Source organism: Bos taurus, chromosome 10 (assembly GCF_002263795.3).
Source record: "Bos taurus isolate L1 Dominette 01449 registration number 42190680 breed Hereford chromosome 10, ARS-UCD2.0, whole genome shotgun sequence".
Lineage (NCBI taxonomy): Eukaryota > Metazoa > Chordata > Mammalia > Artiodactyla > Bovidae > Bos > Bos taurus.
This window is the reverse complement of record NC_037337.1, coordinates 69,814,236-69,839,789: the sequence shown is the minus strand read 5'-3', so window position 1 is coordinate 69,839,789 and position 25,554 is coordinate 69,814,236. Positions and strand designations below refer to the sequence as shown.

At 42.1% G+C, this 25,554-nt stretch overlaps 1 protein-coding gene across 2 annotated transcripts in view; it reads left to right on the top strand.

The window, feature by feature from the left end:
* The window catches only part of CCDC198 (coiled-coil domain containing 198), a 33,430-nt gene extending 13,529 nt beyond the window's left edge, over positions 1-19,901 (top strand). Inside the window, exons 3-6 of one of the 2 annotated variants that reach the window (XM_005211905.5) lie at positions 5,421-5,507; positions 6,619-6,717; positions 7,658-7,817; positions 15,255-19,901. In XM_005211905.5, coding sequence (XP_005211962.3) covers positions 5,421-5,507; positions 6,619-6,717; positions 7,658-7,817; positions 15,255-15,436 — 528 coding nt within the window. In that variant the 3' untranslated portion in view covers positions 15,437-19,901. Of the gene's footprint in view, positions 1-5,420; positions 5,508-6,615; positions 6,718-7,657; positions 7,818-15,254 lie in introns of both variants that reach the window. The other variant, XM_059890875.1, reaches the window with a different exon arrangement.
* The last annotated feature ends 5,653 nt before the right edge of the window (positions 19,902-25,554 follow it).

Genomic DNA, 25,554 nt, shown 5'->3' with positions numbered 1-25,554 from the left:
TCCCTATGGCTGATTCATGTTGAGGTTTGACAGAAAACAAAATTCTGTAAAGCAATTATTCTTCAGTAAAAAACAATTTTTTAAAAAAATTGGAAAGTAAAAAAAATATATAGAACTACTACTCAACCATTATCACAGCTGTGGATCCAAAGAAAATGAGGCTGAAATCAGAAAAGTTTACAGAGTATATGATTCCAACTAAATGTAAAACTGTGCAGACAACAAAAATATTTGTGGTTGCCAGGGGGTTCAGGGGAGAAAGGAATGGATGGGCAGAGCACAGAGGGTTTTGGGGGATAGTGAAATTACTCTCTATATGATGCTATAATGGATACATGTCATGATACACTTATCCAAACCCAGAGAATGTACATCAAGAGTAAGCCCTAAAGTAAATCACGGACTTTGAGTAATAATGATTGCCCATATAGGCTCACTGATGTAGCGCTCTGGGGAGAGACGTCGATAGTACTAAGGTTGTATGTGTTTGGAGACAAGAGTATGGGAACTCTGTACTTTCTGCTCAATTTTGTTATGAACCTATATCTCTCTAAAACATAAATTCTATTAATTAAATATATACATGTAAATAATATATAAAATACATAATATATATACAAATATGTAAAATACATACACATTTGTATCAGTATATAAAAATATTTATATACAAATATATAAAATACATATATATACACTGTATCAATATATGTATTATATGTGTGTGTTTTACATATATGTATATAATTGTATATTTCATTGTATATATGTATCATATCTTGTATATATGTATCATATCTTCTTTATCCATTCCTCTGTTGATGGACATTTAGGTTGCTTCTCTGTCCTAGTTCTTGTAAATAGTGCTGCAATTAATACTGGATTGCATGTATCTTTTTGAATTATTGTTTTCTCTGGGTATCAGAGAAAACCATGCTCTTGCTATATGCCCAGAGAAAACACATACACATATATATATGCATATGTATACATATGTATATGCTGCTGCTAAGTCACTTCAGTCGTGTTCAACTCTGTGCGACCCCATAGATGGCAGCCCACCAGGCTCCCCCGTCCCTGGGATTCTCCAGGCAAGAATACTGGAGTGGGTTGCCATTTCCTTCTCCAATGCATGAAAATGAAAAGTGAAAGTGAAATCGCTCAGTCGTGTCCGACCCTCAGAGACCCCCAGCCTTCCAGGCTCCTCTGTCCATGGGATTTTCCAGGCAAGAGTACTGGAGTGGGGCGCCAACATACGTATATAAAGAGTTACAAATACTTTACATCCTCAGGGAGACCTGTCAGTTCTCTACTACGGCATCAGTGACCTAGGACAAGGAAAATTCTATTTCTAGGCATGCTGAGTATCTGTGAGCACCCTCAAGATAATAAACTGTTTCTTTCAGAGCACGATTTGGACCTTATATATATATATATGTATGTATGTCCCTTCCTGCCAGGACATATCCCAGACTGATTGAATCTCAATCCCCAATGAATAGCCTAGCAATTTTACTTTGATTCCAGGAGATTCTGATAAACCAGGTTTGGAAGCAAGTCTGAAGAAAGTAACATAGGATTTAGCAGTGAACACACCTGAGTTTGAATCCCAGAATCACCACTTTCTAGCTCTGCAAAATTGCACAAGTCATTGACCTCTGTGAAATAGGGAGTAACTGTAATTATCCACAGGGTTCCCATGAGGATTGAATGACACTGTGAGCGTGGCATGATGGACAGCAGTGGCTGCAGACATAGGGGCCTAATCACCAGAAAGAATCCAATCTTGAACCAAGTCCAGGGATGGCACACTTTCTTTGTGCCCACCCCAACCCCAGAATCCCCCCTCAGTCATTGCTGAGTCTTCCTCCCATAGGTGCTTCGGTATCCCCTCCCTTGGGGTCCCTCCCCCCTCCTTTTCTTCTCCATCCTCAGTCCTTCAGGGCTCTGACTTGATTGACAGCAGGTTTCATTTACCCTGCATCTTCATGTTCTGCAGAGATGAGAGCCAAGACAATAAACAAACCTCTTTCTAATTAATACTGATTACCTCTCATTATCTCCTTGCTAAGTTAATATTTTTTTAAAAAATCCACTTCTTCACTGAAGTGAGAATGAGACAGAGAACTACTTCCTTCCACAAATGTAAATGGCCTGGAACTTTTTAAAAAATTTTTTAGCATGTGAGATCTTGAGTTCTTCCCCCTTTGTCTCTCCTCCCTGTCTCCACATCCTTTGCTCCTTTTCCCTTCCCTGTCAGGTCAGCTTTGGGCTGCTCTACCAGAAAGGTCTGTGGTAGAGAGTGGTACAGGCCCAAGTCGCGCTCTCCATTATGGGTGCTCAACAGCCATTTCCCATGGTCTGTCCCTCTCTTTTCACCCTGGTCACCTTGAAAACCAAACCAGCTTTCAGACCTACCCCTTGATAACAGAACCAATTAGATTACAATGGAAAATCCTTTCCAAATATATTAGGATTTGCCTATAGAGTTGGACGAAGGCAGCAGTGGTGCTCACGCTGTTTTGTTGATTTATTTGGCTACACCAGGTCTTAGTTACAGCATGAGAACTTTTGGATCCAGTTCCCTGACCAGGGATTGAACCCTGGCCCTCTGCATTAGAAGCATGGCGTCTTAGCCAATGTCCTCATCACACTGTTTTCTGTGGCATGGTGTCCTGGTTTTCCTCCTGCTTCCCAGCTGTCATTCCTCAGTCTCCTTGGCCAGTTCATCCCCATTCATCAGCCTCTCAGTGTTGGAGCACTTGAAGTCTGCAATCCTCGATTCTGCTCTTCTCATTCTGGACCTCACTCATCTTACAGTTTCAAATGAACCGAGTGAGAAGAGCAGAGCCAAGGACGGGCTACTCAGGGATGCTTCTCTACCCAGCGATGGTTCCTACACATGCATCTCCACCACGAACCTCCCCCTCTACATTCCACCCAAACTTGGCCCTCTTCCAGGATTCCCCATCTCAGAGAATGACTGCACTATCCATCCCTTATATTGATTTCTGTGGGCACATCACTCTCCTTCAGTAACCATCACGAGTCTTGCTTGGTCCATTTTAAATATTTGTAGGGCCCATCAATCTCCCCACATGAGCCCCCAGCCCATCATCTTTGTCCTCCTAAATGCTCAACCCCATCTGTAATTGCTCTTCTTCAGTCTAGTCCCACACTGCACTAAAGCAGTCATTTTTTAAAGCTAGTGTCATCATGTCCCTACTTGGCTTGCTGCTTCTGCTGCTGCTAAGTCGCTTCAGTCATGTCTGACTCTGTGCGACCAAAGAGACGGTAGCCCACCAGGCTCCCCTGTCCCTGGGATTCTCCAGGCAAGAACACTGGAGTGGGTTGCCATTTCCTTCTCCAATGCATGAAAGTGAAAAGTAAAAGTGAAGTCACTCAGTCATGTCTGACTCTTCATGACCCCATGGACTGCAGCCTACCAGGCTCCTCCATCCATGGGATTCTCCAGGCTACTTGGCTTACCATGTGTCAATAGCTGCCTGCTGCTCTTAAGAAGACAATGTGCTTGTGATGCCCCATCAGGCCCTGCATGACCTGGTCCCTGTGACCTCTCCAGCCCCATTTGAGCCACTCTTGCTCTCACTCTCAACAGCAGCCAACTGACTTCTTGTGGTTCCTTCAAGAGATCATGCTCACTCCTGCCTCTGGGCTATTGCTCATGTGGTTCCTCTGCTTGGGACACCTCATGCATGCTAAGTCACTTCAGTTGTGTCTGACTTTGTGACCCCATGGACTGTAGCCCGCCAGGCTCCTCTTTCCAAGGGATTCTCCAAGCAAGAATATTGGATTGGGTTGTCATGCCCTCTTCAAGGGGATCTTCCTGACCCAGGGATCAAATTCCAGTCTCTTATGTCTCCTGCAATGGCAGGCAGGTTCTTTATCACTAGCTCTACCTGGGAAGCCCAAGTCCTGTGAAAACTCCCAACCTCCCAATGTCTGCTTTAAACTTACTTCCTTGGGAAACTTGCTTGGACTGTGTCCTGATCCTTCTCTCCCTTGAGTTAATTTTCTAGTGCTGTAATAACAGAGTATAACAACTGTGTGGCTTAAAATAATAGATGCATTGTCTCACAGTTCTAGAAGCTACAAGTTCAAAATCAAGGTGTTGTCAGGGTTGGTTCCTTCTGAGGGTTATGTGGAAGAGTCTGTGCCTCTCTCTCAGCTTCTGGTGGTTTGCTGACAATCTTTGGTGTTCCTGGGGGTGCTGTAGCAGCACCCCAGTTTCTGCTTTATCTTCACATGGCAGCCTCCCTGTGTGCATGCGTGTCCAAATTTGCCCATTTTATGGAAACACCAGACATATTGGATTGAGGGTTTGTATTCTGGGATGACCTCATCTTCTCTAAATCTACAAGGATCCTATTTCCCAATAAGCCACACTCTGAGGTACTGGGGGCTTAGGACATATGAATTTGGAGGAGGTAGAACATAATTCAACTCATAACACCCCACATTTCCAAGGTGGAGTCCTCCAGTTATATATTGTCACAGTCCTATCCTGCATTTATCTGCAAAACACTGATCACACAAGCAATAGTGTATTTATTTCCCCATAGATTGCAAATGCCATGAGGGAGCATGTCCATTTTTGTTGACCACTGCCTCTGTCTGACATGTAGCAGTCATTCAGTAAATACGCCCAGAGTGAACCAATAAATTCTGTGATCATCCAGATTGCGGACTGCATCTGAACGTGAGGAGATCAGCCTTTGTTCCTCAAGCTTACTTAGCTACTTCCTAGTGCTCCAGCTCCCGGGGCATTAAGTTATCTGAGACAAGTAGAGCTGGAGGCAGATCACAGATCATCAGTTGCTGCCTAATCTCAGTGACCTCTTGAGACTCCAGCATCATCTCCCCGTAAAGCCAAGCCCCTGTTGGAAAAATCCATGTCTAAGATTTGTTAGCATATTGTACTTTCATTTTCCAAGTGCCTCATAAGCACCCAGGACTCTTACTGAGAAGGCTGAGCTTCTCTGGGGATCTTAAAAGTAGGCCACTTCGCTAGGACTGGAATGGTTTAGCTGGGTGGTTAAGGAATGAATAAAGGAAAGGAACTTCTGGGGCCTCCGTCATCTCTAATAGTCCAAGACCCTTGTTGTTTGATAACTGTGGACGTGGTCCCTCAGTGCAGACAGAAAAGGGTTCTTAGTCCTTTAACTCTCTGACCAGCATTTAGATCTCTATGCCACTGGCAACAGTGCGAGAGAACGCTGACGAATCCAGGTAGGTCAAAAGCCTCTCACACAGGTGGGACTATAGTCCTGTTGAACTCACCTTCCCTGTGTGCTCTCGGGAACACGTGCAGAGTGTTAAGATAGCTTAAGTTCGGGCTTTTATGTTTCATCATCTCCTGGCATGAGGAATGCTGACTGCTCTCAATGTTGGACTTTTAGAAGCTTGAACCCATTGACCTGCCACAAGTAATTACTTCTGAAAGGCTCCTGAACCAGCAAGAAGCCAGGAGGACTCACAAAGCAAAGGTGAGCAAACCCTGGAGAGGGAGGAAGCTGAGGGGCCATCCTCTTCCTGTCCTCCCTGCACAGAAGACTTCAAAGGCGGGGCAAACTATTAAGTAATGCAGAGTTAGAACTTTCTAAAGCTATCCATTCTCTCCTGGGCCTGCCTCCAATTGGAGATTATGCTTGCCTCTCAGATGAACTCTGAGCCCTTCTCTGCTACCTGGTGAAAACAGGGAGATGTTGATGAGAGAGGGGAATTTTATTGGGAAATTGGTGATTCGTAAAGCGTTAAAATTTGTGAACACTTTCCTATCCTGATTCATTTCAGAGTCACCTAGATGCTGCTGTGTGGCTATTTGATAAAAGATGTCCAGCTACTCTTAGATCCTCAAGGCCATGTTTGTGATGCTGATGACAAAACACCTGCAGAGATGGGCCCCTCCCCAAGGCTCACAGCTGCCCACAGACACTGTCCACAGACACTGTCCACAGGGCAACATAACAGGGATCTCTCAACACATTTGGCTGCCATGTCTCTTCCCCTTCCTGGCCATCCCCTGACTGCCCTTAATAACTGTCCACATCGTCCTACTGGAGTTTTTGATACACCGGGGAGGATCACTCAAGTTCTAAATAATCAACTTTCAATCCTTCCTAAACTACAGTGGACAGTATTGGACTATGGGGGTACACCCTACATAAATAGATTACCATCTCTCTAATGTCATAGTCAGACAGTTATTCAATGGCAGAAGAAGCAGAGAGAGAGAACCAGGTCTCACCAAACCAGAACACATTTCTGGAAAGATAGTTAAAGCAGCTGTTGACACAGAAAGTGACATCTTGTCAAAATGAGATATAGAAAGATATTTCCATTCAACATTTGCGAAACTCTACAGGAACTTTAAAAACAAGATGATACACATAGCAAATAGCCCCTTCGTTCACTGATAGCTTCACTAAGGACTGGTCTGGAAGCTGCAGTGCCCCTTGAGACCTTTGATGTCTCAAGAGATCTTTATGGATTATAACCAATAAACAAGATCTCACTGTTCCAAAATGGATTTCAAGTTTTGGATTGCAGAATAACCAATTACCCCTATCGTAACAAGCGTGTCATCTTTCATAGCAGGAACTGGAAAAGAAGATGCAGACTCTAATGTATCCTTCTGGGAAAAGACAATATTTACATAAGATGCAAATGCTGGAAATGAACCGTAAAAGACAAGAGGTAAATTTGAGGAGAAGAAGCGAGTCGTATTTACCAACTGTATGCTACATAATCGCTGTTCTGGCACATGAATATGTTCAGCATTCATCTCCAGACCTTACCTAGCATTTTAAATTTAGTTACTGCAGCCAAAGTTTCCTCTACTGGGATCGAGAGGAAAACATCAGGATCCCTTCTGCTACCAACTCTGTGGAGTCTTTTTCTGTGTTCCATCTGTATTCCAGATGCAAGGACGCATCTGTGTCTCAAGTTTCCCTTTTTCATAACTGTTTCTTCTACCACATTTGGGCTCCAGCAGGAAAATGAGGTTAGATAATTTTTCCTGGTTTAGTTAAAAGGACAGAGGGTGAATTTGTCTTTATTTTGGTACTTGTACCTAATGAGCAAACATTCTTGCATATTCAACCATTCAGCTGTGTCTGACTCTTGGCGACCCTGTGAACTGTAGTCGGCCAGGCATTTCTGTCCATGGAATTTTTCAGACAAGAATACTGAAGTGGGTTGCCATTTCCTCCTCCAGGGTATCTTCCTGACCCAGGGATTGAAACCTAGGCATCCCTCTATAATTTAAATCATAGAATCATTTGATAAGGAAGATCTCTTGTAATAAACCCCTTTACAATCATGTTTCCTATAAATGTCATATTCCAAATTCTTCACTGTAGTCCCTGTCTTCTTCAGTTCCAAATATACCAGATGGCCTGTGGAGAAATGGTTTTACAAAGGTCTTCACCATTTTGAGACTACCGGCATGCTCCTGTTTCTCCTAACAAACCTATACATGAAGAAAGTTTCCATATCTTTTAAGAGGAAAAAGAGAACCATGTTCTACGTATCTGTCCACAGATACGTATACAATTTGTAAAGCAGCTGATTTGTTGACCTATTCTGGTGAAGGCAGTGTGAGGGGAGAACACTAACACTAGCTGGTCAATTTCAGGCACAAGTTGAACTGAAGAAAAGTCTTCACAAGGAGCCAAGAACCAATAAGCAGAAACAGAGGGACCATAAAGCCAAGAAAATCCTTCAAAGCATCCCAAGAAATGATGATGGTGACTTTCTAACCTTGTTGCCTGATGAAACCTTGAGCAGAAGTCTAGGTGAGTCATGTAATTTTTTTAGTAAATAATATATCAAGTGTTTTTAAAACTTCACCAAATAAATATCTGATATGGATTGGGAAAGCACAGAGCTTCCCTTGGGTCCCTATTGATATTTTATCTCCTGGAATATAATGGGCCTGTTGTCATGTAGTTTGGGATGGCCGAGAAGAATAAGACTTCAGCGCTATGGTGAGATCTCTTTTTAGAAATATACTGTACTTTACATGCATGATTGCAATCCTTGCACCATCCCCAGGAGGAGAAAAAGGGCCTCATCTTGTGCTTAGAGACAGTGAAGCACGTGGAATTATCAATACATTAAACAGCACATTGGTATCAGCTAGTTTGGCACCACATGCAGAAACTCTCTTCTCAACCACCCTCTCCCCTGCAGCCCTCTTCGCACACTCAATGTCTAATGCTCCATCCAGCATCACCATCCTCTTCAAACTTGATCATGCTGCCTCCGCTGTCTCCATGGGTGTGGCCTCTGTGCTGTCCGTCACTCAGGCCAGAGATTTGGCCCCTTTCCAGCCCTGCTGCCCCCTCTCCTGGAAGACGGTCCATCACAAAGTCCTGCTGATGTCACCTAACGCTGACTATGCCGCCATCCCGTTCCCCATGCCACCCTTAGGTCAGCATGTCACACCAGGGCTATTGCCATAGCCCCCTGACTATCTCCTATCTCAGGTCCTACTTTCCTTCCATCAACCCTTCACCTCGGTGGTCCCCAGACCACCAGCACCAGCATTACCTGGGAACCAGTCAGGGCTCCAGGCAGAGCGACTGAATCAGAAACTGTAGGGAGGGGGCCCAGCAGTCTAACAACTCATCTCCCCGCCATGATTCCAACACCCCTAAAGTTGAAGAACTACTGCTCCACTTGGTGATCAAAGTGTTGTCCATAGACTAGCAGCATCTAATCACCTAGGAGTTGATTAGAAACACAGAATTTCAGGTCCCATCCCAGACCTACACAATCAAGATCTGCATTTTATCAAAATGATTCTCAAGCACAATAAAGTTCTAGAAGCACTGCACTATTACCAGGATAATTTTATGAAATGCCAATCTGACCATTGGCAGAATCCTTCAGTGAGTCTCCATCAGCCTGAGGACAAAGTCTGAACTCCTTACCCTGATACCCTAAGCCTTCAGAGTCCGTACACTGCCTACCTTTATGGCTTCATCTCCTACTATTATCATATCCAGTCCCCATACTCCAGCCAGGCCAGGTTGCCGAGTGGCCCCAGATGGCTCTGTGATTTCTAACAGACATTTGTATTCACAAACTGTGCTGTATCACCCCATCAATTAGAGTCTCGTTAAGTTTTCACTGTATGTACTCTCCCGGAGCAAGCCCATCACTGCAAATCCAGGTATTGTTCACACACACAGAGCTCTCTGTGCTCTGGGCCAATCCCCTGTCTGCAAGACTGAGCGCTGACAGAGCAACAGAAATGCTGGCTGTTTCTCTGGAGGTCTTGAGCTTCTAAGATACAGTCCAGCTGAAAGAGATACTGCCACTGCTCAGGAAAACAAAATACCTGATCAATGAGTTAATTAAACAAGAAAAAGCTGAATAATTGAAAATCTACTTGGAGCGTTTATCTAACCTATACTCCTGAGTTGCAGGATGAAATCTGGTGTAGTAGTAGTAGTAGTATGTAGTAGTCACATAGATGAACAACTTTTACCATTTAAAAATATTGGCGAAACCACCAAGAAACATACCTCAGCTAAAGTTGAACACTTTGAGTCATTGCTTGAGATCAGGCTGGAAAAAAAAAAAAAACAACAATGCTGGCGAAGTCTTTGGAAGACTGTGTCACATGGAGAAGGGGAGTTCTCCTCTACCCTCCTGATATATTTTTTTTTAAACTGCTTCATTTTGTTCCAGCTAAAGTTTATGAAGTGCTTACTCTAAGCCAGGCAAAATGGCCCACCTTTAACATGAATTATCACATTTAAGCTTCACACAACCTCTAAGGCAGGAGTTACTATTAGCTCCCACGAGACAAATCAGGATTCAAGGCCTGGTCTTTCTGACTCCAAAGGGTGCACTCCCACCCACCCCCTTGTTTAGCCTCATCAGGACTCTAGTGGCCCAGAGCTCTGCCCAGGACAACCTTGGGAAAGTCTGCAAATGCAGTTTGTGATTCCCTCCACCCTCTCTCTCAAAAGCAGGCTTCCCTCTGCAAAACCTATAGAACTCACCACTCTGCAGGCACATGTTCAAGCAGTAATTCCTTTTTACTTATTCTCAAGTAGCATCTTTGATTTCTTTCTCTGTTTCTGAAAGCAGTTTACTTTGCTTTCTCCTAAAAATGGAATGTAGCCAGACCATAGACTTCCGTGGGCATGCTACTAGTCAGGGTCTGGTACCTCTTCACCTAGCTCCTCTTATTTAAGGCTCTATTTGTTCAGTTTTGTTCCCTCTTTTGGAAGGGAGGATGAGAGTTTCGGGTCCCTTGTGAGATTAAAAACGAGTTTTTGTTTTTCCTGCTGCTTCTTTAAAATGAAATCATGCATGCTTTGCTTATATTTTACATATACTTACATAGTAAGTTACATGTGCTGCTGCTAAGTCACATCAGTGATGTCCGACTCTGTGAGACCCCATAGACAGCAGCCCACCAGGCTCCCGTCCCTGGGATTCTCCAGGCAAGAATACTGGAGTAGGTGGCCATGCTATCTGTGTAATATGTAATGATACATGACTTACACAGAGTGAACATCACCCTTTTAGGCAGGCAATTCTGCAAGTTTTAACATATTAATGTGGCTCCTACGCTTTCCAGAAGCCATGATATGAATCTAGTGAGGAGAAAAAGCACTGGACTTGTAATCAAAATCCTTTATTTGAATCCTGACAGTACATTACTCAATGTAAGCTCTGTGGGAGCCAGGAGCTTTTCTTATTACTAGGAGAGTACCAGGTACATAGTAGCCTCTTGATAAATATTAGCTATATATTTGTTCATATAGCTTTATTCTACAGAAAGATTGTAGCTAACTTCCAGTTGTCTAACCTCTGTGAACCTGTTTCCACATTTGTAAAATGGGAATAAAACATTGTGTCTACCATGCAGAGTTTATGTAAATTTCAAATAATATGTGTAAAAACACATATAAAATATAAAGTATCATATGAATATGGACAAAACTGAAGAAATATGAAACTGATGTCTTACAGCAGAAATAAGATATGCTTCAGGGGAAGTGTCACTCTACATACATCATTTGAATGTCACCTTCACAATTCTGGTCTTACCTGGTCACTTGTACTATGATTTACTTAGTATTTTCCTTTAAGGTATCTTGCTTAGTTTTATTTTTAAAATTTATCTTTGCTGTGAATCAGCTGTAACCTGAAATTCTCATCTTCCTTTCCAAAAGAGGGAACAAAAATGAACAAACAGAGCCTGAAATAAGAGGAGCTGGGTGCAGAGGTGCCAGAACCTGAGTAGTAGAATGCCCACGGAAGTCTATGTTCTGGATATGTTCCATTTTTAGGAGAAAAAAAAAATGGGTTATGGGTTTGATAGTGGCAGTAACATTTTTCTAAAATACATATTATAAAATACATAACCATCAGAAAATTTTAATATTTTGTACCGTCCTTGTACTACCTAAATCATTCCCTATTTTTCCCTACTGGTCTCTGTTTCTTTCCTCTCTCAAGACTAACTTTTCAAAATAATTATTTATTTGGCTTCACTGGGTCTTAGTTGTGGCACATGGAATCTTTAGTTGCAGCATGTGGTATCTAGTTTCCTGACCAGGAATCAAACCCAGGCCCCCTGCACTGGAAGCGCAGACTTTTAGCAACTGGACCACCAGGGAAGTCCTGTCTCTCTCCAAATTCATTTTGAAGTATCAATAGGATACACTTTCCTCTACTTTGCTCACCCCAAATCTATTTAGGTTTTAAACATTGTATTTCTCTCTTTTCTTAAGTCTAGCAACCATAAAGAATCCAACAGGGATTTATCAAAGTGTAACAAGTATAAGACATCTAGCTAAGAAGTTCTCAAAATTTAAGGCTCTTGGAGAAGGCAATGGCACCCCACTCCAGTACTTTTGCCTAGAAAATCCCATGGACGGAGGAGCCTGGTAGGCTGCAGTCTATGGGATCACTTCACTTTCACTTTTCACTTTCATGCATTGGAGAAGGAAATGGCAACCCACTCCAGTGTTCTTGCCTGGAGAATCCCAGGGACGGGAAGCCTGGTGGGCTGCCGTCTGTGGGGTCGCACAGAGTCAGACACGACTGAAGCGACTTAGCAGCAGCAGCAGCAGTATTCCTGCCTGGAAAATCCATGGACGGAGGAGCCTGGTGGGCTGCAAGTCCACTGGGTTGCTGAGGGTTGGACACGACTGAGAGACTTCACTTTCACTTTTCACTTTCATGCACTGGAGGAAGAAATGGCAACGCACCCCAGTGTTCTTTCCTGGAGAATCCCAGGGACGGGGGAGCCTGGTGGGCTGCCGTCCATGGGGTCACGCAGAGTCGGACACGACTGAAGTGACTTAGCAGCAGAAGCAGCATACAAAAATTTGTATACAGTGCTTTGCTAGTGACTTAAGGGATTTTCAAGGATAATACTGAACATGTGACTTTTGCCTCACATGCTAACTGAAACATCATAACACCAAGAGTGTCGGGAGACTCAAGCTATTGTTAATATTACGTTAGATTCCACCATTACCAGTCTCTTCTTGTTTCTAATTCCCTGCCTCTAGTCCACAAAAAATTCTTATTCTCAGTCTGAGTGATGTTTCTAATATTCTGGGCTCATCTGTAGAGCAGAGATGACTGACAGCTCCAGGCCCCAATGAATGAAGCCTTTCCCAGGTCCTATTTATCAATATTTCCCACCTTCCAAAATTCTCTGATGGCTCACTTGTTCATTCCTTTATTTACTCATTCAACAAATATTTACCGAACTGGGTAGGTGTGGTACTTACAATAGCACAGACAATGAACAAAAGAAAGTCCAATGAGAATATAACTAGAGACCTAATAATCTGAGGAGCTGGACAGTTTCTATGAGAAAGTGGCATTTAAGCTGAGATGGAAGTAGCTGAACGATGGGAGCAGGTGAGCACATGAGTGTGATGTCCAAGTGCTGTGACATCCAAAAGTGTGGTCAGTATCTGCATGTACGAACGCCCTTGGGTGGGAAGGAGGCTGCCAGACTCTAGACACCAGTTAGAGAAGAGAGATTCAGACGGAGAGTGACTGGAGATGGTTCTGGAGGCATAGTGAGAGACCAGTGCATGCAGGGTCTTATAAATCATGTCAAATAAAGACTTTGAACTCTGTCTTAAGATTCAATGGGAAGCCACTGAAAGGGCAGGTTAGTCAACTAACAGGTTCGTATTTTCAATATTACTCTGTTTCAACTGTGGTGAATGGATGGGAGAGGAATGCAAAAGGATGTGGGGAGACAGGTTAGAAGTACACAGCAGTAGTGCAAGATAGAGGTGGTGTCTGGACCAGGAGAGAAGGGTGACAATGAGGAGCAAGAGAAAGAGCAAGATACAAGATATGTAGCCACCAGTTAGAGAAGAGAGATTCAGATAGAGAGTGACTGGAGATGGCTCTGCAGGAGTGGTGAACACCTGGTGATGAATTATACGTAGAGCATGGAGACAGTGAGGTGGCCAGGAGGTGCTGGGGCAAAGGTAGGACCACAGGCTAGGGTAACAAGGAGAAGAGGCAGGTGTAAGACAGAAAAAGAAGATGAAGCTGACATATGGCCAGGAGACAAAGAGGAGGAGTCCAGTTATACCAAAAAAAAAAGTGTATTTCAGGAGACAGATTAGGGCTGCGGGCATAAATTAACTCTAGCTTTCTGTCACTGCTATGTATATAAACAGTGCTCGTAAGTACAACATTTAAGGGGAGAGCAGGGCAGCCCCTCAGTGAGGCTGAAAGGAAACTCATGAATCATAAGGCGTGAATCCTCACATTGAAATGTTTGATTATCCTTTGTAAAAATATGCAATTTCAGACATCAAGGGCTTAAATAAAATATGCCATATGATTTGATAAACAATGATCATTCAGAAAATATCTAGAAAGTTGTGCCTGATTCTGCCACAGGGGGAAATCTGGACTTTGACCTAGGATGATTTTCCAAATTTGAAAATGGTCACTAAGATTTTTTTTTCTTAAAATCTTTCTTTGAATAAGGCTGTGTGTGCTGTTCTGAAGTGCATTCTAAAAGGGTATTAGGTACTACTTTAAAAAAAAAGCAGAAGTAAAGACATATCTGGATAAAATCCAACACCAAAAAATAAATCTATTCCCCAAAGAATAGATGGTAAAATAAATGCCTGACCCTTTGAGCTCTCTAGTTCTGTAGGTCTGGGATGCAACCCAGGCTACTGTGTTTCTGAAAGTCTCCATAGTTAAATCTGATGTGAAGGCAGAGCTGATTGAGGGCTAGGAAAATGGAATAGTGTGCCTAGGCCATAGTAGATGTTCAATAAGTAGCTCCAGGCAACATCATCTGTGCAATACTCTTGCCAAAACAATTTAACCTTAAGTTAATCACAAGGGAACAATCAGAGAAAGCCTAAATTTAGGGTCATTCTACCAAATAATTGACCCTGTGTTCTTTCAAATGTCTGTGTTAGGAAAAAGGAAGGTAATAAAGAGGAGAAAGAAAACATCCAGGAAGAGGAGGGGAAAAATCAGTAAGAAAGTGGGGAGCGGGGAGCAAGAAACAAGAAGGAGAAAAAGGAGGAGGGGAAGAGATGGGGAGAGAAGAAAGGAGTGTGGAAAGGAAGGAAGGAAAAGAGAAGAAAGAAAAGGATGGGAGAAAGTTCTTGAATTAAAGGAGACTAACCGATAAGAAAATGCAACACATATTCCCAGATTAGATCCTGTACTTAAAAAATAAAATGCAAACAGGCAAACAAAAAATAGTTACAAAGAGCATCACTGAGATAAGCATGGATATTTGAATACAGACCGGATATCAGAAAACAGCATTTTATCAATGTCATATATTCTAAGTGTAATAATTGTATTGTGATTATACAGAAAATTTCCCATCTTCTTAGGGGATTTGTGGTGCTGTATTTGGGGAGGAAGTGACTCTGCAACTAATTCTCAAGTGGCTCAGCTCAAGACATGTGTGTGTGTGTGTGTGTACACATATACATATTGTGACATAATGTTGATGAGCTGGAGTATATAAAAGTGTATTGTACCATCTTGTGATTTTCAGAAGATTAGAAAGTTTTATAAATAGCAAGAAAAACATTTTACATGCTTACAGAAACACCAGGTGAAATCCTTTATGTATATATGTGTGTGTGGGTATGTAGATTATTTTGTATTCATAAAAACCCAAGCTTAAACAAATACATCATCGTCTGGGGTAAAAATAAATTAAATGGACTTTCAATTCTTTGTAGGAAATACACAGAATGCAGACTTTCTGGAACATCAAGCAAGGAATGACCACTGTCCCAGGAAAATTGGCAAAATGGAAATATGGCTCCGTGAACAGGAGGCCCGGGGAGAGCTTCTCTGGGACAGCTCCAGCTCTGACTCAGATGAGTCGGGGAAAGTAGAGAAAAAAAAAGAGCACTGGTGAGAACTAGGACAGAAAGAATCCAACATTTTGATGAGTTTTTTGATTAAGAATAATAATAGTTAATACTATTCACTAATTAGTTACTGAATGTATTGGAAGCTTTCTTTCCTTTAAAAATTCCTCAAGGTAGTATATGAATTATTCTAAGAACACCAATTCACTTTCTTTTCATTTGAAATCCTAAGATTAAAGGTGCGAGATATATTTTAATATATTAGTACCATATAACCCACTGCCTCAAAACTTAGGGACTTAACTAGCAGCCATGTATTGTCCCACTTTTCTGTGGGTTGCTGGGCTCAGTTGGGTGGTTCTTCTGTTGGTCTCCTTTGAAGCCTTTCATGCCATGGAAGCTGGATGGCAGGTAGGACTGGAGTCATCTGGAAACTCAACAAGGACGCTGACACAGCTGGAGTTCACCCCCACGCTGTATCATCCCAGAGCCTCCTTACATGGATTTCCTGAGTGCTCTCTCCTGGAGGGTAGTCAATTTGCTTTTATGTCAGCCCAGGGCTCCCAAAAGCAGACGTTCCCAGAGGAGGGAGAGAAAGCTGCCAATCTTAACTCTAATCCGATCATGGACCCCATACTCTGTTGACTACTGCAAGTCATAGGCCAGGTCACAGGCAATGATAAAGGGGCTATGCAGGTCAGCAATTCCGAAGTGTGGTCTACTGGGGTACACCTTTGAGACATGGCACCCCACCATATCTTTAAAAGCAAATCATATCTTCTAAAACAAACAGATGAGAGAGTAGATTTAATAGAAATAAAAATGACTTTCTAAAGAAAATCACAGGATGCTGCATTAGACACTAAGCTCACTTAAGTCACTTGCTTGTGAGTTATAAACTTTTTATCTCATAACAAAGAGGCTATAGGAAAAATGTAAAGTTATGAAATTAGATGCTTGCTCCTTGGAAAGAAAAGCTATGACAAACCGAGACAGCATATTAAAAAGCAGAGACATCAGTTTGCTGATAAAGGTCCATATAGTCAAAACTATGGTTTTTTCCAGTAGTCATGTATGGACGTGAGAGCAGTACTATAAAAAAGGCTGCGTGCCGAAGAAATGATGCTTTAAAACTGTGGTGCTGGAGAAGACTCTTGAGAGTCCCTTGGACAGCAAGATATCAAACCAGTCAATCCTAAAGGAAGTCAACACTGAATATTCATTAGAAGGACTGATGCTGAAACTCCAATACTTTGGCCACCTGATGTGAAGAGCTGACCCATTGGAAAAGGCCCTGATGCTGGGAAAGATTGAAGGCAAAAGGAGAAGGGGGTGGCAGAGGATGAGATGGTTAGATAGCATCATGGACTCAATGGACATGAATCTGAGCAAACTCCAGAGGTAGTGGAGGACAGAGGAGCTTGGCATGCTGCAGTCCGTGGGGAAGCAAAGAATTGGACACAACTTAGCAACTGAACAACAATAGAAAAATGTTAAGTGTGGAAGGTCACTGTGAATTAAAGCTCAAAATTAAATGGAGATCTCTTAGATTATGATATAGACCTTAGAAATTTACAAAAGGACACTTAGAAGTGTTCAATCCAAAAGTTATATTCTCAAAAATTAGATTTTTTAACCTTTTAAACAATCTGCTCTATTCAGATTTTACCAGTTAATGCACTCATGTGTGTGTGTGTATTTATTTCTGTGCAGTTTTATCACACGTATGGATTCATGTGAGCAACAGCATGATCAGACACAGAGCAGTTCCATCACTAGAATCCCTCGCGCTATCTAAAGGCCCCCCCGCAAAGGAAATTTTCAGGCAATTTCAAGAACTTCTTTTGTATAAAACTAGACTCCACTTTTAGCAACACCTAAAAATATTTTAAGCATCCAGAAGCCTCTAAGAATTCAGTGAACTTTAAAACAAAGTGAAAGAAAAATTCTCTTTTAAGCTTTCTCTAGGAAACTTCCAAAACAAAAATAGTAGAGAGAAACACCCTCTAACTTTGACATTCAGTACATTCAGATCAGTCACTAAGAAGATGAAAACTTCTATGTCAGGGGACACACACTCATGTTTCTTCCAAGGACAGAAGTCAATTAATTAGGTCATCTCTGGGCATTTTTACTCCCAGTTCTTTGCAAGTAGTATACTTTTTCTTTGGTAGGTAGAAAGCATATTTCCTACAAAGGAATGCATAGATTGTTTGACCACTCAGCCTTTTTGGAAAAGTAAGAACCTTTTTTTTTTTTTTTTTAATTGAAGTACAGTTTAGTTAGTTTCAGGTGCAGAGTTTTTTCCTAGATCTTGGAATTTATACAACTAAATCGATAGCATAAATTAGACATTGTCTTGAGATACAGGAACTAGACACATATGTGTACTGGTGAGGATAACACGGCTCAAAGTATTTCTTGAACTTCAGAGAATGTTAGCAGCGAAAGAAATAAACCATGATGCTTTCTCTGTTTATTTGCCTGCTCTGTGTGGAATTCTCACCCAATCTTAAATTCAAGAATTTTAAATTATAATAACAGTGATATTAATCATTGCTAATGTGCACTGTTCACGGTGGGTCAAGAACTCTCCAGATGCTTTTCATATATAATCCTCACGACCATTTTGTGGGTTACCCCTGTTTTATAGATGATGAAACTGAGGCGGTGAGAGGTTAACTAACCTTCCAGGGTCACCCAGCAGAACAGCATGTTTCTGAGCAGACTGTTGCTTACCAGAAGGGACCTGATGCGAGTCAGGAGCACTTCCCTCCTCTCCCTAATTTTACCTCAGCTCACCAGTGACTTTCTGTAGCGTTCCACATTTCTTTTCAGTTACTTGTTTTTTGGTGTTGGAGCAGAATACTACTGCACTAGAAAAGGTATGAGCTTTCTTTTAAAAAGAAATGCCTCGGAGCCCAGGTGCTTAACTGTGGGCATAGGGCAGGATAAGAGCACTGAGAAACAAATGCTTCAGAAACAAGAAACTTCAGGAGGGGAAGTTTCCAGGAGTGAGGGGCACAGAGAGGCAGATGAGAGAGTAAAGGCAAACTTAACTGTCTTTACAACTTGGCCTGGGAGCAGGATCAGTGAGCAACCCCACCGGATGCCCCATCCAGGAGGGAACTCAGGGGTGCACTGTGGCCTGGGCCAGAGATTGGTGGTTCTCAGAGCCGGCGCTGGAAGCACCTGGCAAGTGACCAAACACGTAGCAACAGGTAAGGACTCATGGGCCCACCAGAGCTCTGGCACTAGGTTGGCGTCTCCCTTTTTAAGCTCCTCCCCGTGAATCTAACATGCAGCTAAGGCTGAAAACCACAGCTTCACTGCTATCAACACGCTACTGCAGCAGATACACCGACTTCTATCTTTAAAAGCAGCAGCTTCTGAGGTAATTTTTAAAGGTAAGGACATGAGGCCTGGAGCTTCACGCACAGTAAGAGGTTGCTCGTTTTGTTGGTAATTGTCTGAAAACAGCAATCCTTTACTTAATCTTGAATTTGTTCAGGGGCAGTGCAGGGCCATCAGTAAACACAGCTGCCACTGCTGGTAAAAGCTATAAAATTAAGCCTCAAGGCAAAGTTGTCAATTTTCTCCAACAGAAAATCTCAGCTTTGAGGGGAGCTGGGGAAGGCTTGTCTATGGCCAAATACATGCTTTCTCTTAGGAAAATAACATTCTTGCTCTGAATTTTTCATGAGAAAGAGAAGTCTTTGGGGGACGCTTTTGAAAATGTGTTTTTACTCAATTATTATTATTTTTTTGTGCAGCGGGTCATTCTTGTTCATCTATTTTGATGATAATTCTGAGTTACTGTACAGGGAGTTAATTGAAGATGACTCTTCATGGAGTCACCTATGAAATAGTTTTGTAAACAAAAAAGATAATCTTTTCTGTTCACACAGAGCCATTAGAGATAGAAAAACACCAGTTCTTCATGCCTTCATAAAGATACTAGCTCTTTATTCCCTTCTTACCAGGAAAGCCTGCTGCTGCTGCTGCTAAGTCGCCTCTTTCGTTTCTGACTCTGTGCGACCCCATAACGGCAGCCCACCAGGCTCCCCCGTCCCTGGGATTCTCCAGGCAAGAACACTGGAGTGGGTTGCCGTTTCCTTCTCCAATGCATGAAAGTGAAAAGTGAAAGTGAAGTTGCTCAGCCGTGTCCGACTCCTAGCGACCCCATGGACTGCAGCCTACCAGGCTCTTCTGTCCACGGGATTTTCCAGGCAAGAGTACTGAAGTGGGCTGCCATTGCCTTCATCCGAACAGGAAAGCCTGCTGATCATCAAATCATAATTAAAGTCAACTGTTTTTTCCCTCAAATGAACAAGAGCCTATTTCCACATATTACTACAGAATCTCACTAATTTAGAATACTTTGGGGAGGGCTTGGGAGAAAATAGGCTAAGGGGTAGATTAGGGAAGGTGAGGCCATTAAAAATCTGAATTATGTCTCATTTTTAAAGGAATACTCAATATGTACAAAATAAAAATATATTTGAAAACAAAGTCAAGAGTTAAGGTTTATTTTTAAATGTGTACTTCATAATAAGTCTGCAATTCGTTCATTTACTTAATCAAGCATTCAGCTAGTAGGTTTTAAGTGTCTATCAGATGCCAAGCATGGTTCCAGAGGCTGAAAATACAGCCATAAACAAGACAAAAATCCCTGGACTCATGGGTTACATTCCAGTGGGGAGACTCTGAGCAAAGAGTCAAATAACACAATACAATTTCACGTAACATCAAGCATTATGAAGAAAGTAAAGCAGATCTGAGGATAGGCAATGGAACGGACTGTTTCAGGCAGGATGCTCAGGGAGGGACTTGTTAGGGAACCAGGTTTGTTCAAGCCAAGACACTGGGATAACAAGGTTTGCAGCAAAGAGAGGGTTTATCTCAAGGCAGCCGAGATAGGTGAACAAGTTTAAATCTGCCTCCCTGAAGGCAAGGGGCGCCGGTATTTATGAGATAAAGATTAAAGTAGCGGGGTGGTCTGAGGAATGGAGAGCATGGGGAAGGTGACTAGAAAAAGTTTCTGTAATTGTTGTTCTGCACAGGTGTAACTAAGCCACAGGCCTTGGTACATTCAAGAAGCAAGCACTTGGCAGGATCTAAGAATGCAGTTTTCAGCCCTCTAATGGCTAAAGGACACTGGCACATACCCATTTGGACGATCACCGGTCCCATTTAGTTTTAACTGACTCGGCTTGAACTAGGCACAGCTGACCGTACATTCTTGGAAAAACAGGCTATGAGGATAATAGGCAAGTCTTTTGTAGCAGAAGTGATGATGACCTTGATTAGTGAAGACAGGTGAAATGGATTTGACCCAGGGTTTTAGAATCTCTGAGGAAGAGATTTCAATGAAGTGAGGGTAGATGCCATGGGAAAACCTATGAGAGCAAGTAAAAAAAGCTCTGAGGTGAGATAAGCTTGTCATTTTCAAGGACGAACAAGAAGGCTGGAATGGCTGAGTCAGCAAAGTTGCCTGACAGGGAAAAATCTCAGAAAGCTTGTCAAAACACAGTTGATGAGGAGCCCAGAAGATCATGGTGTGATGATGAGTATTAAGTGTAACAGAATTTAGAGACAGCAGGGGCTGGTCCCAGTCTAGACTGACATCTCTGATGTGATCATGCACAGAGGCAAACAGACTACGGCCAACACAAATGCCATGTGGCCACAGCTGGCCTTCTGGGCTCACCCTTGGCCCAGCTGAGCCAGTCAGAGAGGGTCTCAGTTTCTGCTGATGCCAAAACCTGAGTACATTCAGGAGTGATGCATAGTAGTGTTCTGCTCCGTGGGCCGGAGATTCAGGAACACAGGGGCTGCAGTAGACAGAATCAGAGACAAGGGATCCACGGAGACCCAACAGCACATCCGTCCCTCATTCCCAGCCCTCCTAAGGCCCTGCTGCCTCTTGTCCTTCCTTCTGAGACTGTATCCTTATAGTAAATTCACCTTCAGCTTGGGCCAGTTCCACCTGATTTCTGTTCCTTAAGGCCAGAGAATCTTAGCCTAAAGAAAGCTTACAGTACAACAGTCTCCTCCTTGCCTTAGATGCATTATTAGAGGCTGTGGAGGGCTGAGTTGCTGAGTGTGGCCAGTTATGGTTCCCAGCAGGTATTATGAGGATCTCTTCTCAAACCCATATTCAGTGATACCACATCAACCTTGATGGGAGTAGTTACACCACAAGAACTGGCAAATGTTATGAAACAGGACTTTTCGTTTCCAGAGCACTAGTTGCTAAACATTTCCCAGTACACCTTTCTAGAGGTACAGACCAATGGGCTGTAGAGTCTGAATTCACATGCCAGCACCGCCACTTCCTGCCTTAGGCAAGTTATTTAACCTCTCTGGCTACAGCCTTCTCATTGTAAAATGAAGATTATGATAGTGCCTGCCTCACAGTGTTGCTGTGACAGAAATAAGATCATAACATGTAAAATGCTTGGAACAGCACCTAATACCTAATAACTTCTCTGTACATGTTATATAACTAGCAGTTTTATTCTTATTAAAATAAGAAAAAATCTGTGGTTCTGGAAGTCTGGTCTGTACAAGACATGAAACAAAAGCCAGAAGTACATAACTATGGAATTATGAAAAGATTTACCATGATTCACAAATGATGTGATTGTATGCCTAGACTACCCAAAGGAATCAGCTGAAAAACTTGTAGAGTGAATAATGGAATGAAAACTAGGTATCTAGATAAAAGATATATTTAAAAATCAGCAGTTTTTGCAAACCATTTCTCAGAAGTTAGCCAACAGAAATAAAAATATCAGTACGCAAAGTCAAAAGTTCAAGGATGAATCGTGGGTTCACTAATTGTAAGGGAATGTCTCAGGATATACTGTTTCAGAATGATTTCTTTCTCTAACTCGAGCTCTCAAGCTCCCGTTCCCATCACTGTCCTCTCAGCAGTTCAAAGGACTTCAACCACTTGTGTCTTAAAATTCTGTGTTTGCTTAAGGTTTTCCCCTCCACTCCCCTCTCTCTCTCCCCAGCCAGGCTCCATGTTTGGGGGAAGAAGCACAGGACTGCTTATGGCCTCACCCTTGAGGAGTATGAGGAGTATCTCATCAGTACTGTCCTCCGTCCTCTCCAGCCTTGACCGAAAGATAAGCATCTTGATGATCTTGAGCATCGACCTCCCTCTCCTTAGTGTGCACCCCAATCCCAAACCTCCATCTACCTTACTTCCTGCCATACTCTTTGCACTGGCCTTGTACACTGACTGCTTATGAGGAAGCCCTGTGGTGGTCTCCTGCTGTTGGGCCCCACCTCAGTTTAAAGGGTGCTACTCATCCACCAAGAATCAACTACATTTTCTACACAGTCCCTGGGGTGGGCTGTCCATGCCACATACTGTGCAAAGGAGTTCCCAAGGCTTTCAGTTCTCAGCTCCCTCCCAGGCTTCTTCGGAGGCCTTGGAAATTTTTTCACCTATTCCTTGCAGTTCCTGTGGGAGGCCTTGGAAATTTTTTCACCTATTCCTTGCAGACTCCTGTGGGAGTCAAGGCTTGGGGATGCAAGCCCTTTCTACTGAAACATATCTTGTTGCCATTATTACTCTGCTGCAGCCCCCAGATGTTGCTTCAAGTCAGGTTCATAATTTTTATTATTTTTAATAAAAAGCATGCCCCTCAAATATGTGTTTCTCTCCACTCCACAGAGATGTAGCTTTCCACTTTTAAATCAACAAATCTTCCTGAAGGCAGCAATGGTAGTCAAAATATTAAACTCTGAACAGAGTATGGACAGCAGTTAGAATGGCCCCAGTAAGGTACTCTGAATGAAAATCTGCCTGGAGTCTCTACATGATCCCATCTCCCATTTTCACACCCAAGGAGAGGCCAGGAAGAAGGCCCCATACCAGTTCCTCAGCTAAGCTTCCTTCTCTCAGTTTCTTCTAAAACACTTGCTTCTAAGCCAAGAAGTGGGGCTTCCCAGGTACCTCAGTGCTAATGAATCCATCTGCCAATGCAGGAGGCATGGGTTGAAAAATTATAGTATGAAACCTCAATAAAATCAATTTAACATTTAATACAGAGAATTAATGGATTGCTTAGACATCCATATTACTAAATGAAAAAACTAAGGTGAATTACAGAATAATATGTATAATTTATAACTTTATTTTCATGTTTATATATGTTGTAGAAGCAAGAGAAAAAAATATGACAAGAGACTCCAAATTAACAGTATTTATAGTAGAGTGAGATTGGAGCATATCTTAGGTCAGGTTCCCAGAAACAAATCCTGAAGTGATTTGAGTGCAAGTTAACGCAATGGCACCCCACTCCAGTACTCTTGCCTGGAAAATCCCATGGATGGAGGAGCCTGGTAGGCTGCAGTCCATGGGGTTGCAAAGAGTCGGACATGACTGAGCAACTTCACTTTCACTTTTCACTTTCATGCACTGGAGAAGGAAATGGCAACCCACTCCAGTGTTCTTGCCTGGAGAATCCCAGGGACCAGGGAGCCTGGTGGGCTGCCGTCTCTGGGGTCGCACAGAGTCAGACACAACTGAAGCGACTTAGCAGCAGTAGCAGTATTTTTTAAGACGAAATCCCAGAAAAAGTTAATAAGGGAGTGGGGAACCAGGACATGGAATGGGGAGAACCCAAGTAAAGGTGCAATTTCAGGCAAAGTTCTGAGGAAGGTAACTTATCTCACAGGAGACCCTGAAGTATGATTGAGATCTGAATTGTTGAGACTGATACCAGGAAGCTCTTCATAATCCTGTAACCTCCAGTCATTGGCTAAGGATTCCCTGGTGTGGAGCAATTGCCTGGCACCCCTGGCCCTCTGCCCATGGGGGCAACGAGCTCCACTAGCCCAAAGCAGACTGAAGATAAGTCTCAGGTGAGGGTCATTGAAAGTGAAAGCAATTTGTCCCAAAGAGAGGGCATACCAAATGGCAAAATGTATTCAAGGAGATCTGGAAGAGCAACAGAATATACCACGGAGTAGAAGGGGGAGATGATCAGTACAATTTGAATCATTGCAAGGTGCAGCAAAACAGACATTCCTGTCATATGCCATATATATTATACACACTCAGTTACTGTTATTTTGGAGTAATGGATAGATGGCTGATCATGGCAATGATTTTACTTTTCCAGGAAGCAAACTAATAATAGAAGCTTCCAAGAGAGTATTTAAAGTTATTTATTCTCCCTGACCCAGTGTTCTATTTATAGGATAAATTCTTAAAGGATATGAACATGTAAATATTTGAATACAAAGACGTTCAATGCAGCATTACAAACACAAAGAACTTTAAAATAAAAACATTAATTTTACAGAAATAAAACAGGCTGACAAAAGCAAGTGTTTACAAATACAAACAGGTGAAAAAGACAATACAAAATCCTGAAAATGTAAAATACAATTTTAAAAAATAGTTGCTTAATAAATGAGCTGCATAACTGACATCAAAGACTAATTGAGCTAAAATATTTGTCCAAGGTAATCTCCAAGAGTGTTGAATAAAGAGGAAAAACATGAAAGATGGACCTAATAATTTCCCTTCCTTAGAAAAAAGACAGGACATACAGAGGAACAAAGAAAGCAGTAGACTTTTTGTCTACTATACAAGCCAGAAAACAATAACATCTTTAAAGTATTAAAAGGAAAAAAACCCATCAACCTAGAATTTTATACCCAGAGAAAATATATTTCATAAATGAAGGCAAAATGAAGACTATTTTAGACATTCAAAGCTCAAAGAATTCATCATCAGCTGACCAGCATTGAGAAAAATGTCAAAGTTTTTAGGCAGAAGGAAAATGCTATCAGAAGGAATTATGGATCTACCCAAAGGGATGATGAGCACTAAAAATGGTAAATAATGTGGGTAAATATAAAATACTTAAAAAAAATTTTAGAACTTCTGTAAAAGTTAATTGACTAAAGAAAACAACAATGTGTTATGAGGTTTATTTTATATACATTTTATATGTTAAATGTTACATTTTACTTATGTATATTTTTACATATATACATAAAATGTGTGTCTTACATGTATTGACAACAAAATAAAGGCCAGGAAAGAGGATATGGAAGTATACTGCAACTGTAACAGCTTTTCCACTGTACATGAGTGACTTAATATTACTAAAAGGTAGACTGTGATATATAAATA